The 18,388-nt window shown below is 42.3% G+C and overlaps 1 protein-coding gene across 6 annotated transcripts in view; it reads left to right on the top strand.

The window, feature by feature from the left end:
- The window catches only part of lama2 (laminin, alpha 2), a 241,973-nt gene that overhangs the window by 159,719 nt on the left and 63,866 nt on the right, over nt 1–18,388 (top strand). For 5 of the 6 annotated variants that reach the window (XM_079639030.1, XM_079639033.1, XM_079639028.1 and 2 more), the window contains 10 exons: nt 503–679; nt 1,080–1,265; nt 1,364–1,482; nt 2,023–2,140; nt 4,171–4,305; nt 6,283–6,407; nt 6,535–6,621; nt 6,797–6,990; nt 11,751–11,893; nt 12,614–12,712. In XM_079639030.1, coding sequence (XP_079495156.1) covers nt 503–679; nt 1,080–1,265; nt 1,364–1,482; nt 2,023–2,140; nt 4,171–4,305; nt 6,283–6,407; nt 6,535–6,621; nt 6,797–6,990; nt 11,751–11,893; nt 12,614–12,712 — 1,383 coding nt within the window. The remainder of the gene's footprint in view (nt 1–502; nt 680–1,079; nt 1,266–1,363; nt 1,483–2,022; nt 2,141–4,170; nt 4,306–6,282; nt 6,408–6,534; nt 6,622–6,796; nt 6,991–11,750; nt 11,894–12,613; nt 12,713–18,388) is intronic. The other variant, XM_079639032.1, reaches the window with a different exon arrangement.

Below are 18,388 nucleotides of genomic sequence, written 5' to 3'. Positions count from 1 at the left end.
CACACACACACACACATACACACTCTATCTCTCTCTCTCTCTCACACACACACACACACACTATCTCTCTCTCTCTCTTTCTCTCTCTCACACACACACAAACACACACACTATCTCTCTCTCTTTCTCTCTCTCACACACACACACAACACTATCACACTATTTCGGAAATACCCAATTTACCCTGCTTGCTTAATAAATATCTCTGGTGCACTAAGGACTTAAAAAAAAACTATTTTCATTATCTTTCATCGAGATGTAATAACTCTCTCCGCCTCTACTGTGTGGGTGAGGACATACATTAACCAGTAATAATAATATCGCAACCCATTTCTCACAATCCAATCTACATGAGAACCCATTGAATATTGTGTTTGACTTGGAAATGCGTCACATTCCCGAAGTTAAATGGTGCAGACTTTGCTTTGTAAGTTCCGAGTGCAAATGTTTAAGTGTGAGAGTGAGCCTCAGCTTATGTATTGAGCTGTGCTGTTGTCCACAGCTGACTCTGGTGCCAGAACAGACGCTTCTCCCTCTGGTGGACGAGTGGAACGGGCAGGAGAGCTCGGCCGGCGTGAGCTTCCAGCACCCGGACATCATCGCCAGCGCTGAGGTCATCCAGCAACACCTGAGGGAGCCCTACTACTGGAGACTGCCCAAACAGTTCAAGCGCTCCATGGTCAGAGCCACAACACACTCTACTCGCCTACACTGTTCACAGACACGTGAATAATCTCATCGAGAGAGAGAGAAAGAGGGAGAGAGAGAATAACATAATGTCAATGTTGAAATCAGTTGTGCTGCTTCATATTTTTTTTGGATTCTTTGATGAATAGAAAGTTAAAATGAACAGCATTTATTTGAAATATATGTATATTGTAGGATTATAAATGTGTTTACAACCACTTTTGATCAATTTAATCCATCCTTGATTAATAAAAGTAGTGAAAAAAACTTTTTACTAATACTAGTGTACAGTGTGATTGATTCAGTCATATTGAAATAATATTTTTGGATTTCATGGCCAGCTAATGTTGGTCACAGCAAGACTCAATGTGTGGAGGTTGTTCTTTCTTCAGATAACAGCCTATGGTGGGAAGTTGAAGTATGCCATCTACTACGAGGCCCGTGATGAGACGGGCCGCACCTCTTATGAGCCTCAGGTCATCATAAAGGGCGGCCCCAACAAAGACAAGGTCATGGTCCGCCACATGCCCGCGCTTCAGATTGGCCAGCTGACCCGTCACGAGATCGACCTAACAGAGGTGAGAGACCACACACACTTACTCTGATGTGTTTGCAGGAGTCACTCGCATGATCTCAATGTTTTACTTCAAGTGTAAACGCCAGCATTGTTTTGCAGCACGAGTGGAAACACAAGGATGGCAGGCCGATGACTCGTGAGGACTTCATGGACGTGCTGTTTTATGTTGAATATATCCTTATAAAGGCCTCGCACGGCAGCGTCATGAGACACAGCAGGTACCCGATCTCAAGCACGTCTTTCTTTTACTTCATTCAAGTTTTGAGGAAGCACTTGCCATTTCAGAACTTTCTGTTCTGAAGAATAAGATGCTCGTATGTGTGTGAACCATAGACTGTAAAAAAAATAAAAATATGGGCGTAGTGTGCGTGACATCACCCGTAGTGTTTCTGAAGAGCATTTATTAAGCCCAAAGTGGGCAGAGCCGGCCGTCGCCATCTTGGCAGCACGTCACTCCCGGATAATGAAAATGTGCAGCGAGGCGGATTAGCTGACGTGACGCTAACAGACAGCAGACAAACGGCTAGTAGTGACATCAGCGGCACTCCACCTGTCACTCAAGAGGCCACGCCCTTAATTATGCAGAACTTTAAGGCTTAATATAATGTAAATGGATGAGTTATAAAAAAATTCACCCCCCTCACAGTTGTCATACAGTAAAGGGCAAAATTAGCTATATAGACCAAAACCACTTTTTGTACCTGGCTGTACACATATTTGTTTCTGCTTTGAAGTTGTGTGATTTGTGTGATGTGCAGAATCTCAGAGATCACTCTGGAGGTGGCAGAGGTGGGGACTCCATCACAGGACAGTGAAATCGCCCATCAGATCGAGAAATGTGACTGTCCTCAGGGATACGCCGGCCTCTCCTGTGAGGTAATGGCATTTGCACACAATATTTGACATGTAAGAGCTGTTATGTTCTGGAAAGTTGTAATAAGACATGTAAAATGTCATAAATGTAATTATTACCTAACTCTCTGTAGGTCAGATATTACAGTACATTGTATCTCAAGCCAATATAATGTTTTCATGAAAATCTGTGTCCTATGACTTATTATATAGTACAGCTGACCAGTGTTGGGGAAAGTTACTTTTAAAAGTAATGCATTACAATATTGCGTTACTTCCTTACTTAGTACTTGCTTAGTTACTTTTTTATGGAAATTAAAGTGTTACATTACTTTTGCGTTACTTTTTTCACTAATAACAACAAAAACAAAAGTTCTATTTTGGCAAATGTAAAGGCCTTTTCACACCAAAAGTGAATTAAAGGAATAGTTCATGCTAATAAGCAAAACTTTAGATAAAGATCACATTAGTGTTTCATCTTTATGTTTTTATTGCTGAAGAGTGTTGAACTTTCTTCTTCTTCGGTCCAGAAATAACAGTTGAAAGGTTTGTTTGAGCGGCGCCCTCTACTGTACAGGTTTGAATTTGCATTTCCTTCAGCCTGAGGCTTATTTAAAGGGATAGTTCACTTTAAAATGAAAATTCTGTCATCATATACTCACCATCAAGTTGTTTCAAACCTGTATGAATTTATTTCTTCTGCTGAACACAAAGGAAGATATTTTGAAGAATGTCGGTAACAAAACAGTTAATTGGTCCCATTGACATCCAGGAAAAAAAAATACTATGGAAGTCAATGGAACCAGTTAACTGTTTGGTTAACTCTTTATTTACCACAACCAAGGCAAGCATATGTAATACGCATAAACGTTTTACATTTTGCTAAATTGTTTCAAAACAATTCCACAGTATACACTGTTACCCAATCATAGCAGTGGGCGTTTATTTCCAAGTTTATTTCAACGAGCCCAACAAAACTCAGTGTTTGAAAGAGAAGGTCAAAAACAGGAGAGAAAATAGCTTGTTCTAAATTAGTGTGTTTTTTGCAGTTCATGACCCATTTAAAAGTCCAAGTAAAGCAATTTCCTCATCGATTTGTCGTGACGTTCTTGTCACTATAATTAAGCAGCTTTTGAAAGCTGGCGATGTGCCCTTTCATCGGAGGGCTGTAGAGAAACACCAGCCCGAGTGTCAGGCGATGAACAGCTGGGTGTGTGTGTGTTGCTCATCATTACAGCAAGTGTTTCTGCTTCTCAGACTGTTAACGCGTTAAAGCGCTCTCTCGCCGCCAGTCTCCGCCCACAAACTGCTCGTGTGAGATCTTTAACAAGCTGGAGTGTGTGAGACAGACGATTACAGATCAGCGAGTGTCGGTTGTTCACATTCAGGCTGGACGAGGCCGCGTGCAGACAGATGGCCGTAACTCTCAAACGCTTCATACTGTGCTTAATAAAGTATTTTTAAACAGGCGTTTAGCAAGTTCACCCTGAGCAGATGGTGTACTAAATTGACGCGATTAATTTTGAAGAGCGAGGGTGAGAGGGAGTGTTGCTATGGTTTCAACGGAGGACTATTTTTTCCCCGTATGAACGTGTCACAGATCTCAGTGTGGATTTACAGCACATTCCTGCTTACTAGTTGAATCGCAGTGATGGTGTGTGTCTGTAACCTCTTACACATTAATTGTAATAATGTCCGCTGCAGAATCTGAATTAATTATACATACTAATTTTTGTACTACTTGCACAACTTTTGCCTCCGCCGAAGTTGCCGGTTGCCTTTCCACTCACACGGCGCTTTTATGTTTTTGTACTCTTGCGCTAATCTGCCCTGTTTAGTAAACCACATGGAACATCCTGACTGGATGTGATGTATCCTAATAAAACTATGAGCTTGAGCTGAAAATTGACTAAAAAGTGCACAAGCGCTTCACATCATGACTTTGTGTTTAACAGCTCAGCGGCTCATCATCAGCTATTACTTATGCAGTTAGTTGCTGTTAAATCTCGTAGAAGTGTGTGTGTGATTAACCGTGTGTGTGATGTCTCGCGCAGGAGTGTGCGGCCGGCTTCTACAGGCTCTCTGCACACACTGGTGGAGCCGCGTCCAGAGCCGGCTTCGGGAGCTGTGTTCGGTGCCAGTGCCATGAACACAGCGACTCGTGTGATCCTGAAACTGCCGTCTGCCAGGTACTGCCCTCCCCAAAATTTTTCTGAGTCCTTCCTGAGTCACGGTCTCCCCCACTGCTGGAGAGTTGAATTATAGCTGTGTACGTTCAGAACCTCTCAGAAACAATATCAATAACCAGCAGGTTAAGTTATCCAATGGCCATTTTCCAACTAAATAGTGCTGGAGCCAGTTTTGGGCCGGGGGATCTTTGAACGGCTCTCAGAACCGGCCTGAGTTGAGACAGAACCACCTTTTCTGCGGTGGACAGTGGTGGACAAAGTAAAAGTACAGATATCCTGTTAAAAGTACTCATGTTTGGGCTTAGATTATTGCAAATGTTTTTTTATTTTATTACAAACACTTATTATACACTATCAAAACATGGAACTTTAATATACAAAAATATGAATTTAAGTTACTCATCAAGTGTGCAAACAAGTGATATAATATACCATGTAGTATTTAGAAAATGGGGAAACCAAGATTTGTGCAAATATGTGGGAACAAATGGTATAAAAATAATGCATTTTAAGAGGAACGTTTTATATCATTTGAAACTGCAACAAGTGTGTGGGGAAGATGCGTGGGCGTTGATTCGCGTTATTTTAGCTAAAATCGCTGGACAGACAGTGAAACACAAATGCAAACATGACCACATTTAAGCATTTAAATGGGCTTAAACCGCTCACCCTTTTACACGAGATTTAGTTCACAAATAACAGTCGTGACCTAAAAATTATTTAATTTACAATAATCAGTATTAAAATTCATTAGTGATTTACTTTTCACGCCATCAGATGGATTAAAACGATTCACGAATGAATCACTCAGTGTTATTTGTGAACCGACTCAGCAGGTTCATTAGAATTAATCATTTGTGCATCTAACGTTGCTATCACGTTTCAGTGCGGGAGATTTCTTTGCTTCAAATTAATGAGGAACGACATGTTTTTATGGAATGTATTGGTGTAAAAAGTACAATATTATGCTTTGGAATGAAGCAAAGTAAAATCAAAATACTTGAAAAATGTACTTTGTTACTGTGAAAATGTGGAATGTGCCAGACTGGATCCAGCAGCATGTTAGTGTAAACAGGGTTCAAGTAGAAGAATCAGGTCTGATGTGGGCCGTCAGGCCAGTGCAGTTCCCCCCCACACACACACACTCAGCCCACTGCAGTTCTTCAAACAGTTAACAGCCAGCCCGTTTATGCGTTCAGTCGCATGCATGCTAATAGCAATATCATTTGCATTTTACGGGTTTTCGCAAATTGAAAATGGTAAACGAGTGTGCAGGGGGGGTAATTTGAGTAATTGAGGTACACAGGAAGTTAATGAAAGTTTCCGAGCGACACGGCCCAGTAAAGCGCAGCTTCAGCAGTCTGATTACTCTCTCTCTCTCTGAAAGCTGCCACTCTTCTTTCTCTCACTCTGCTTTCTCTTCTCATTCTTGGTGTGTGACTTAAGAAATGCAGATCTTTGTACTGGGGCAAATTTATTTTCTCTATGTCATATTTGAATGTTTTAATGTGTTAATAATTAGATTGAGAGAGAGCTTTTTGTGTGAATGTTTTCATGTGCTTAAAGACAGTCTGTATTTATTTTAATTTATATTAATGAAACTGTGGTCTTGATGCAACTTTACGCATCTTTTTACAAGTTTCACCAATGTGATTATATGCTATACTTAGAGCTGTCAATCAGGTAACAATTTTAATTGAATTCAGTTAATTGCATATATCAATATGTGCTAAGAAATGTCCCCAACACACAGACATTAGCATGCATTATTGTGGTGAGCAAATGAAGCAGAGTGTCAAGTTACAGGTTATTAAACTTTGAAAATCTATTTCATTCTATTATAACATGCATTTCCTATTATGGATTGTTAGTACTGTATGTGTTTATTATGAGTATCTCACAAATGGTTAAAATTAGCAGCCTTAGTTGTAACAGTATTATTACATGTTATTATTAATAGTGTTCTGTTCTCTCTAGGATTGTCAGCATAACACAGAAGGAGATCAATGTGAGCGATGCGCTGCAGGGTTTTATGGGGAAGTGAGGGGCTTTCCTGAAGACTGCAAACCCTGTGCCTGTCCACTGCTCAACCCTGAGAACAAGTATGACACACACACACACACACACACACACACACACACACACACACACACACACACACACACACACACAGAGACTTTATCTGTGATAAGTCTGCCTGCAGCAACTGTCCCACTCTCTCTTTGTCAGCTTCAGCCCCAGCTGTGAAAGTGAGGGGTATAACAGCTACCGCTGCACCGCCTGTCCCGCCGGCTACGAGGGCAAACACTGTGACAGGTGAAGACATATCTCCAACTCTCACTTACATGGCTGCATCTGTCAAAACTGTGTTCAAACAAATAAGCATGCCTTTCCCACGGCCTTCTGCAGTGTTTAATGTGAGGCGAATCAGAAGTAAAAGCAGTAATTTACAGTATTTTTGAAAAGTGTAATAGCATTCGGGTGTCCTCAGGTGCGCTCCTGGCTTCCACGGTGACCCGAGTGTGTTAGGCGGCCGCTGCGAGGAGTGTAAGTGCGATACGTACGGTGCATTTCCCACAGTGTGTGACCCGCGCTCTGGACAGTGCCGGTGCCGTCCCGGTGCCAGCGGACTGAAGTGTGACCGCTGCATGGAGAGGCATGTGTGTGGCCCTGAGGGCATCGTGTGTACGTATCACCCCTGCACTAACACACACTTCACGAGCAGTTTCCAGACTCTCTCTGACCCTCAGCTTTTTTTGCTACCGTGCCTTTAAGACTTCCATATGTGAATGAATATTATTGGCCAAGTTAAGTTGATGTGGTTTATTCCCTCCATGTCTTTGTTGCTTCTGCCATAAACAGACACTAATAACAGAGGAGAGATGCAGCCAAAACAAACAACATTTTAATTAGACATGCTCAGATTTCCCCTCACAAAATGACTGTTTACTTTCCCTGTAATTGTTGGCTGAGCTCGGGGAGATCAGATTGTGTTGCTGTGATGTGTGGCGGAGCACCTGCTCCTCACCACTGTGTCTTTCAGCGGTCCGGTTTCAAATGATCGCTTTGTGTTGTTTGACTGGACAGATTGGGTAATTGTGCATGTGTTCTTCTGGGTGTGTGTCTTGAGTGACTTGTGTTGCATAATCCAACATCAAACATATATCAGGGATTTGTTTTTACTGTTAATACAGATTTCAGTGTTTTCCTTCCTGAGAAAAATGACCCACTAGACAGTGACCCACTTGAATTACTGAAATAAATGAACTTTTGCACCATATTCGAATTTTTCGAGTTTCACCTGTAAAAGTATTGTTGGAATAGTAATATCTTTTTATTGATCAAATTGTATAATTTACATTTAAATCAGTATATTTTAAATGATAAAAATTAAAAAGTTATTAATAGTACTAATTATTATTATTATTATTATTATTACAAATTTTATATAATTATTTATTTGACAGTACAATAGTATATTTGCAACTAGAACGTACATTTCCAGAAGAAAATGTGAATGGTGCTTGCAGTGGCAAAACTCACCACTCGGTTGCTAGAGTGTGGTACATGATTGCATACGAGCCAACAACCATGTCTGTACGATGTTCTGCTGCTGAGGTATGGCTTATTCATGTTTTGGGTTGGTTGCTAGGGTGTTCTGGGTGGTTACTAGGGTGTTTTGGGTGGTTGCTAGGCAGTTGCTAGGGTGTTCTAGGTGGTTACTAGGCAGTTGCTAGGGTGTTCTGGGTGGTTGCTAGGGTGTTCTGGGTGGTTGCTAGGCGGTTGCTAGGGAGTTCTGAGGTATTTTGGGTGGTTGCTAGGGTGTTGCTAGGGAGTTCTAAGGTATTTTGGGTGGTTGCTATGGTGTTACTAGGGAGTTCTGAGGTATTTTGGGTGGTTGCTAGGGAGTTATGAGGTATTTTTGGTGGTTGCTATGGTGTTGCTAGGGAGTTCTAAGGTATTTTGGGTGGTTGTTAGGGTGTTTTGGGTGGTTGCTATGGTGTTGCTAGGGAGTTCTAAGGTATTTTGGGTGGTTGCTAGGGTGTTGCTAGGGAGTTCTAAGGTATTTTGGGTGGTTGCTAGGGTGTTCCGGGTGGTTTCTAGGCAATTGCTAAGGTTTTCTGGGTGGTTGTTAGGGTATTTGGGTGATTGCTAGGACATTTCTAGGCGGTTGCTAGGGTGTTCAGGGCGGTTGCTAAGGTATTTTTGGTGGTTTCTAGGGTGTTACTAGGTGGTTGGTAGTTTTCACAGATGGTTACTATGGGTTTAGGGCTAAGGTTAGGCACTCGGCCGCAGAGTATTTAAAATCTCTATTAAACGAGTGCATTATAATGAGTGCACGAGGCCTGCGGCCTCGTGCCTATGAGTGAGTTTTTATAGAGTATTCAAAATCTCTATTAAACGAGTGCATTATAATGAGTGCACGAGGCCTGCGGCCTCGTGCCTATAGCCTATGGTTGCTAGGGTTCTCTAACTGGTTGCTATGGTGTGGCTATGAAGATTTTAGGCCATTACTTATTGGCTGCTGGATAATATAAATCCTCTGAGGGAGAGAGAGGGGGAGACATGCAGGGGTGTCAGGCCCTTTGTGTCTGTGTGTGTGAAAAATGACAGTTGGGATTTGAATTTCTGAAAATTCCGCAATGTTAAGTCAATGGGACTTTTTTGGCCGCTTTTTCGTCCGCTGTGCGAACATTGTACACGCGATCGCTTAGAAAAGATATAGCACACCTCTCCTCAATGGGCCGGTCGATTTGACACCTCACTCAGGGGTCTGTGACAAACGGTGCGGGGCGAGTTACGCGCCGAACTTTGTCCAGAATAATAAGAATAAAAAAAATAATAAGTATGCAAGATAACACTAATGTTGCTTTGCCTATAGGCAAGCACCATTAATAATAATGCTCGGCATGGAGACCTCCCCCTCACAGCAATAATAAAGCAATCATTTCTATCCTTGTCTATTTTATATTTGCAATTTAAATTTATAATATATTACAATTTTAAATAATAATTATATAATATAATAATTAATATGATGATGATTTTATTGATCTCTGTGTCACATGAATTATACTGTATCATATTCAAAGTGTTTGCAGCAGCTAAAGCACTTTAAAGTGGACATAACTCAAATTTAATTATTCTTAATTTAACGTTTAAAGGGATGTGTAATACACTGAAACTAATTTTATCAGGTAACTTAGGGTGCTTCCACACTGGCAGTTTAATTCGGAATGGGACACGGTTCGCATGAAAAATCGCTATGTGAACGCGGTCATGCGGACCGGGACTGCGCACTGGGGTCCCGAACCCGAGACTACATGAGGAGGCGCTCTGAGTTCGGTTGCTCCTGAACCGTGCTGCGGTTCGCGTGAATGTGAAAGCAACACGGATTCGGGTGCGCACTTGTTCAGGAAGTAAAGTGACCTGCGCATGCGTTTTAGCTGATTATTATGTACAGTATATAGTTAAATTAAACACATGTAAGGGATGATAGTGTTGATGATTTACCTTGGATGCGAGCGAGAGTGAGCCTGCAGTGTATTCGCAGATAACCCGTGGAATCAGGCAAATTTGGAAATCCACTGTCTCCTCAAAAGAGTCCATTTGCAAGCAGCAAAAGGCCACCTTATGCGACACACACACAGTAAACCTGTGTTGTTCACTCAGCTGCGCATAATAGCACCGAATTAATAAAAAACACAATATATTGACCCACGTTCTGTTTTCTATCATGTGCTGTGCACGTTTGCGATGACGTAATATGCACGTAAACGCACCAGGGTTCGACAGAATCAAGTTGAGTGTGAAACCAGAGCAGCGCTGCGGGGGGCGCCGGGAACAATCGCGCTCGGGGTCGGACTGCAGCAAACCAGCCCAGTGTGAAACCACCCTGAAAAAGACTGAGGAACAAGTAAAAATAATGTTTTAATAGAGAGACACCATCCTGCTGCAAGGATTCGTAAATCAGATTTTGCTTTCATAAACTCTTCAGTGTAGCATTTTTCTTTTCACACCTTTACTCACTCTGCGTTTCGCGTGAAAAGACTTCCTCGCAAGAAATCTTAATAGCTGCATTTTTCCAGGAGGTTAAACTGAGCGGCGCTTTCTGTCCGCAGCGAGAGCCACACGCCTGTTGGTGTCTTTCTTCCTCCCACTATCGCTTGTGGCGTGTCAGACACTCATAATAGCTGTTTCACACTCTGTGTTAAATTTCACGCTTGAGAAGTCCTTCTCCCTGGAGTTCCCACCGCGTTCACGTTTAATCGAGAGAGAGAGAGAGAGAAATGAAGAGAGAGGTGCTTGGGGACTAGGCCGGTGAATGGAGACTATGCAGGGATATTGGACGAGTGCAAGTGATGTTGTGATAGCAGAGGATGGAAGACAAAAGAGGCCAATAACATTTGTTAACAGCATTCTTGCCCCAGGACCTGTCCATCCTTGACCGTTGACATGGTTGTCCTTTCAGACAGCGTGCACCCTCTCTCTCTCTCTCTCTCTCTCTCTCTCTCTCTCTCTCTCTCTCTCTCTCTCTCTCTCTCTCTCTCTCTCTCTCTCTCTCTCTATATATATATATATATATATATATATATATCTCACACACACACTCATGTTTACTATCTAAATGGGGACATTCCATAGACGTAATGGTTTTTATACTGTACAAACTGTATATTCTCTCCCATTACACTAACCCTCCTCTAAACCTACCCATCACACACACACACACACACACACACACACACACACACACACACACACACACACACACACACACACACACACACACACACACACCCTACCCTATATTCACAGACAGTGGTGTATAGTAATGCTTAAATGTTAAAACTACTCCTTTTTGAAGTTCTTTGCTATTTTTGTATTATCTGTTTTTATTATTATTATTTAAGTTTGTCATTTTTATTAGTTGTTTTTTAACATACTGAATGTTTAGTATATAGTTTTTATTCATTTTATTTCAGTCAATCAAGTTAAACTAATTGAAAATGAGAAATGTTGCTTTGGCAACTAGCTGAAATAAAATAATTGGCTCAAAGGAAGGAGTTTTTCACGAGTAAGATGTCATTATTATTAATTTAGTTCTGAAGTAGTGTGGAACAGCATGTTTGTAGTAGGGTAGTAAAGGTAAGCGTTTCTCAAGATGAAAATACTGACCTGATTGAAGCACTTACAGTAGGTGAGTTAAAATACTTTGTTACTGTCCACTAATGTTCCCATATTGATGCAGCACAAATGGACCTTGAGCATGCATATGATTATCTGAGGGGCTTTTTTGTGTGTCCTTGTACGGTGACTTCTAATGGACACATTATGCACAGCATGCAGTGTGAACAGTTTGTAGTGTGAACTCTGCCTGTGGGGTCTATGTACATGTGATACTGTTGGAGTCTGATGTGTTGATTTTAGTCTCTGTGTTTCAGCGTGTGACGATGACTGCGCGGGGCTCTTGATTCGTGACATGGAGCGTCTACTGCGTTTGATTGGCAGTGTCAATCTCACTCTGCCCCTCCCCCTGCCATATAAAGTGCTCTATCGATTCGAGAACATGACGGAGGAGCTGAAGGTGAGCATGTTGGGCTGCATAGGAGCTCAAAAAGCCAAACCCATCCTGAGCATTCAACTGTCACCATGATTTTTACTATCAATGCAGTGGAGTAATATATGGATGCGTTATTGCATTGATAAAGATGCTACCTATGTCTACCTCCAATTCATAAACTCAATTGCAAACCAATGATAGAATGATATGAAATACAATAAGAATATATTGACTTGTTGTCACTTGTTGTATTGTCTGTTTAATGATTTACACAACACATCAATTTCTTCCAATTATCCTAATGTGACGACTTTCCTCTGTTTGCAATCATGGATATAATCAATTGACATTGAGTCCTATATTTTATTTACAACATACACATGGACACGCACACTAGAAATATCTGTAAAATTATTCTGCTGGAACTTTGATTGTTTTTTTTTTTTTATAATAAAAATTATTTGATTAATTTGAAAGAAACTCTTATTACATCAAATAGACGGATCTAGTGCTAATTAGCATCTATATTTGAGTTGTTTACAAATTATGATAAAATGTTTTGCATTTATGGCTCTTCTGGAATTATTCATCAAATGATTCATAATTCAGTGAAGTCAAATGAAGCCTCTGGGCCAGAAACTTCATGGACGTCACTCCTGTGTCATCCTTGTTTCCATGGTGACACGACTCCACCTGTCAGTCATATGCTCATGATAATCATTTCTCATCCTCCTGTCTTTGCAGCACATGCTCTCCCCACAGAGAGCGCCAGAGAGACTGCTACAGCTGGCCGACAGTAACCTGGGTAGTCTGGTCACCGAAATGGACGAACTGCTCAGCCGGGTGAGTTACAAACACATGTTGAACTTCAGGGCATGTACGCTTTCGTGATTTATTCAGTTCTTTCAGTAAGGAGTGTGGAGTCTGCAACAGAGACACTGGATCACAACCACTTGTTCAGTAACCATTCACAAATATGTATGCAAAAGTTCACACGTTTCTTTTCTTAATTCAGCATAACATTTTGTAATAGCTGAAAGCACATGCATGCAAACATCTTTTGCTGGAATTAGTTGAGTCTAATGAGTTTGTTGTTGTTTTTTTAAGTTGAAGTATGTACGATTTTTTATGTTAAATACATTATATAAAAGGTAGGGTAGGCAATTGAAAGCATAAGATCCCTCCCTCCCTTCAGAGCATCTCCAAAACCACGCCTTTTTTCACGCCAAAGACATGAACGCACACAGCTAGAGCAGAGTCTGGAAAGCTTCACAGGAGACGGTGTTCAATTACCTCATGTTTGAGTTTGGGGCATGGCTACTTTAACAGACTGAGAGATTGGGATGTGGCTACTGTAGCGGACCAAGAGTTTGGGGTGTGGCTACTGTAGCAGAATGAAAGTTTGGGCCGTGGCTACTGTAGCAGAATGAAAGTTTGGGCCGTGGCTACTGTGGCAGACTAAGAGTTTGAGGTGTGGCTACTGTAGCAGACTGAGAGATTGGGGTGTGGCTACTGTAGCAGACTGAGAGATTGGGGTGTGGCTACTGTAGCAGACTGAGAGATTGGGGCGTGGCTACAGTAGCAGACTAAGAGATTTGGGCGTGGCTACTGCATCAGACTGAGAGTTTGGGGTGTGGCTACTGTATCAGACTGAGAGATTGGGGTGTGGATACTGTAGCAGACTGAGAGATTGGGGCGTGGCTACTGTAGCAGACTAATATATTGGGGTGTGGCTACTGTATCAGGCTGAGAGATTGGGGTGTGGCTACTGTATCAGGCTGAGAGATTGGGGGGTGGCTACTGTATCAGGCTGAGAGTTTGGTGTGTGGCTACTGTATCAGGCTGAGAGTTTGGTGTGTGGCTACTGTATCAGGCTGAGAGTTTGGGTCGTGGCTACTGTAGCAGGCTGAGAGTTTGGGGCGTGACTACTGTTTCAGGCTGAGAGTTTGGGGTGTGGCTACTGTAACAGACTGAGAGTTTGGGGCGTGGCTACTGTATCAGGCTGAGAGATTGGGGCGTGGCTACAGTAGAAGACTGAGAGTTTGGGGTGTGGCTACTGTAGCAGACTGAATTTGGGGCGTGGCTACTGTATCAGACTGAGAGATTGGGGCGTGGCTACTGTAGCAGACTAAGATTTTGGGGTGTGGCTACTGTAGCAGACTAAGAGATTGGGGCGTGGCTACTGTATCAGACTGAGAGATTGGGGCGTGGCTACTGTAGCAGACTAAGATATTGGGGTGTGGCTACTGTATCAGGCTGAGAGATTGGGGCGTGGCTACTGTATCAGACTGAGAGATTGGGGCGTGGCTACTGTAGCAGACTAAGATTTTGGGGTTTGGCTACTGTAGCAGACTAAGAGATTGGGGTGTGGCTACTGTATCAGACTGAGAGATTGGGGCGTGGCTACTGTAGCAGACTAAGATATTGGGGTGTGGCTACTGTATCAGACTGAGAGATTGGGGCGTGGCTACTGTATCAGACTGAGAGATTGGGGCGTGGCTACTGTAGCAGACTAAGATATTGGGGTGTGGCTACTGTATCAGACTGAGAGATTGGGGCGTGGCTACTGTAGCAGACTAAGATATTGGGGTGTGGCTACTGTAGCAGACTAAGAGATTGGGGTATGGCTACTGTTAGGGATGGGCGATATTGCCTAAAATACGATATATAAATTATAATAAAACCATTTCAGTACAGGTTACACAGACCCTAAGGAAAGCCAAACAACTGCTAAATGTTTTTGTTGTTTTTTTAAGAAAGAAAGAAACGGTGTATATGTAGTTTTGAGAACATTTATTGTGCAAAACTGTAATTATACAACATAATGTTGCAGATAATTAAAATTCAAGTAGCCCTAATGTTTATATTATGGCTAGCAGCTTATAAAACCCCAAATTTTAAAATTAGAATATTGTGAAAAGGTTTTTATAAAGCTGTAAGCCATAATCATCAAAATTATAACAAATAAAGGCTTGTAATATCTCACTTTGCATGTAATGAGTCTATATAATATATTAGTTTCACCTTTTACTTTTGCATGACATTCTAATTTTTTCGAGTTTCACCTGTATACGTCAACTAAAGAAAATGCTTCAAGTATAAAAGTTTATTTACAGTAGTGCCATAGACAGTAAAAAGTGCAAAACAGTGCAGAAGGCACTCCAAATGTAGTTTTAGTTTGGCTGTTTTTTTAAAGGACACAAAAGATGCAAAGAGCAGAAAAACTGATGTCTTCTCAGTTAAAAAGCAACACAACAACGAATCTTAAAATCGGGCACGCACAGAGATTTTGTGTTTATACCACTATTTTGTGAATACGCGCTGGTGTTCAGTGACATGTTTCGTTTTGAGGTGGTAGAACAAATTAGTCGTGTGTGTTACCGAACTGTTGCCCCACGCACTCTGTATAGTCTGTATAGTTTGCTGCTGCTCATCGGACGGCTTAAATCCGAACCAAGTCCAAATAATGGATGTTGCACCGATCTTTTTCACCAGCTCCTCCGTTTCGCTTTCAGCCATGTTTACTCAAGATGACGAAGAATATGATGCGCTTCAGCCGGTTGCAGCTCGTGGCTCTAAATTTCGCGGGTAGATTGCGTCATCAACATGCATTATCGCGATAGTGTAATAGAATTAAAATCTCAATCGTAGGCCAATTTTGTATCATTTATATCGCATATCGTTTATATCGCCCATTACTAGCTACTGTATACGGCTGAGAGATTGGGACGTGGCTATTGTATCAGACTGAGAGATTGGGGCGTGGCTACTGTAGCAGACTGAGAGTTTAGGGCGTGGCTACTGTATCAGGCTGAGAGTTTGGGGTGTGGCTACTGTATCAGGCTGAGAGTTTGGGGTGTGGCTACTGTAGCAGGCTAAGAGTTTGGGGTGTGGCTACTGTAGCAGACTAAGAGTTTGGGGCGTGACTACTGTATCAGGCTGAGAGATTGGGGTGTGGCTACTGTATCAGGCTGAGAGATTGGGGTGTGGCTACTGTATCAGGCTGAGAGATTGGGGTGTGGCTACTGTATCAGGCTGAGAGTTTGAGGCATGGCTACTGTAGCAGTCTGAGAGTTTGGGGCGTGGCTACTGTATCAGACTAAGAGTTTGGGGTATGGCTACTGTAGCAGACTAAGAGATTGGGGCATGGCTACTGTAGCAGACTGAAAGATTGGGGCGTGGCTACTGTAGCAGACTGAGTTTGGGGTATGGCTACTGTAGCAGACTAAGAGATTGGGGCATGGCTACTGTAGCTGACTGAAAGATTGGGGCGTGGCTACTGTAGCAGAATGAGAGTTTGAGGTGTGGCTACTGTAGCAGACTGAGAGTTTGGGGCGTGGCTACTGTATCAGGCTGAGAGTTTGAAGTGTGGCTACTGTAGCAGACTAAGAGATTGGGGTGTGGCTACTGTATCAGACTGAGAGTTTGGGGTTTGGCTACTGTAGCAGACTGAGAGTTTGGGGTGTGGCTACTCTATCAGGCTAAGACTTTGATGTGTGGCTACTGTATCAGGTTGAGAGTTTGAAGTGTGGCTACTGTAGCATACTGGGAGTTTGAGGGGTGGCTACTGTAGCAGACTGAGAGTTTGAGGTGTGGCTACTGTATCAGACTGAGAGTTTGGGGTGTGGCTACTCTATCAGGCTAAGACTTTGAAGTGTGGCTACTGTATCAGGTTGAGAGTTTGAAGTGTGGCTACTGTAGCATACTGGGAGTTTGAGGGGTGGCTACTGTAGCAGACTGAGAGTTTGAGGTGTGGCTACTGTATCAGACTGAGAGTTTGGGGTGTGGCTACTCTATCAGGCTGAGACTTTGAAGTGTGACTACTGTAGCAGGTGAAGGCCGAGGGTATTTAGTAGGGGTGGAACGGTACACATAAGTCACGGTTCGGTTCATACCTTGGTTCAGACATCACGGTTCGGTACGAGTTCGGTACAATGGAGGGAAAAGCAAAACAAAAATGCAGAAGGCAATTTTTTTTTATTGTGCATGTCTCAATCTGTTTCACCTAGTGTCATACAGTTTCTCCCCTTAGCTAGCTGCAACAGCCTGCCCTGAAGTGTGTAAAGTAAGATGTAAACAGTTAACAATAAGTACCCCACATCATCTCCAGACTTCATCTGTAACTTGTAAACAAAATAAGACAATCAGCCATAAAACTGAAAATACGGCATCTCTTATTTATGTGCTGATGCAAGAGCACGAAGGTGCGCGTGGCAAAAATGTCATAATTGTGGTGTGGGCGGTCGTGCGCGTTGGGTGCGCAAGGCCACATTTTGCGTGGCGGTGTGCAGTGCACGGCTTTTTTTGTAACAGCTCCGCATCCGAAGATGCACGACTTCGAGCCGAATCTGGCCGAGCATGTACATCTCACAGCACCGGCACCCAGTTCTTGCGTCTAAATTAGTTGCTTGCAACTAAAATGAGCCTACAACAGCAGACATAAGCCCTTTAAATAAAAATAAATGGCCATGTTTTATAAAAAGATTCACGAAACAAAATAAAAATGTTTAGAAAATATGTGACGTTAATTTAGTTGTAGGTTGCGTTCTCATATCCATTTTTTTCTCTAATGTTAGGGAATAATCTGGTTTAGCTGCTTTAAACGATTCTTTTGTGTGGTTTTGATGTACTAAAGTGTTGTACTAAAATAAACATTCACGAATGTACCTTACTACTTCTCGCCACTGATGGTTTAGAGGACAATTACACCGAGTCGCACCCTGTCGTTTCAAAGAATAGTACACCGGCGAGCACGAAGTAAATGCCTCGTCCATTTGGGGAGGCGCGCGCGCAGTCATCGGAGGCTCGCGCTGCGGAGGCAGGCGAAAGTATGCAAAAGTATAAACAAACCTGTCTTAAGGCGGGGCTACAGATTAGGTGTCCATAAAGAACCTGCGTATCTAACAGTAGTTCCGCATTACATTCATTAATTTGCACGCGAGTTTTATTTATTTTTATACCGTGTATTCTCTGTGTAAACTCATGCACCGAACCATGACGCCCGTACCGTTTCGGTTCAATACGAATACATGTACTGTTCCACCCCTAGTATTTAGGGACCATGACTGACACATTACATGAGAAAATACATTCAGCTTCGATTACAGAGGTGCAAGCCCAAATGTACTACATTTCTACCTTCAAAGGTTAAAGAGGTCATGAGCACATAAAAGCGAACAGGGCATTGCAATGCTACGTACTACAATAGATGCCTCAGTACAGCATGATCATGCACCCACTCAGAAAGACAAATGTACCAGATTATATATTTTTTACTTTATGTGTGTCCAGATCTTTTGAGTTTATTATAAGTTTATTATAAGCCAGACACTCGCGTTCACTCTAGACACATTTTATTACATTTTTGTGGCGTTTTTGCCTTTTATTAGGATAGGACAGTAGCTAGACAGGAAGTGAGGTGAGAGAGAGAGAGAGAGAGAGAGAGAGAGAGAGAGAGGACAGGATTGGGAAAGGTCCACGAGCCGGGACTCGAACTCGGGTCTCCCTAAGCACAACAAT

The sequence above is a fragment of the Phoxinus phoxinus genome, assembly GCF_949152265.1.
Source record: "Phoxinus phoxinus genome assembly, chromosome: 16".
NCBI classification, from domain to species: domain Eukaryota; kingdom Metazoa; phylum Chordata; class Actinopteri; order Cypriniformes; family Leuciscidae; genus Phoxinus; species Phoxinus phoxinus.
The sequence above is the reverse complement of the archived record's forward strand: the minus strand, read 5'-3'. Positions and strand labels throughout refer to the sequence as shown.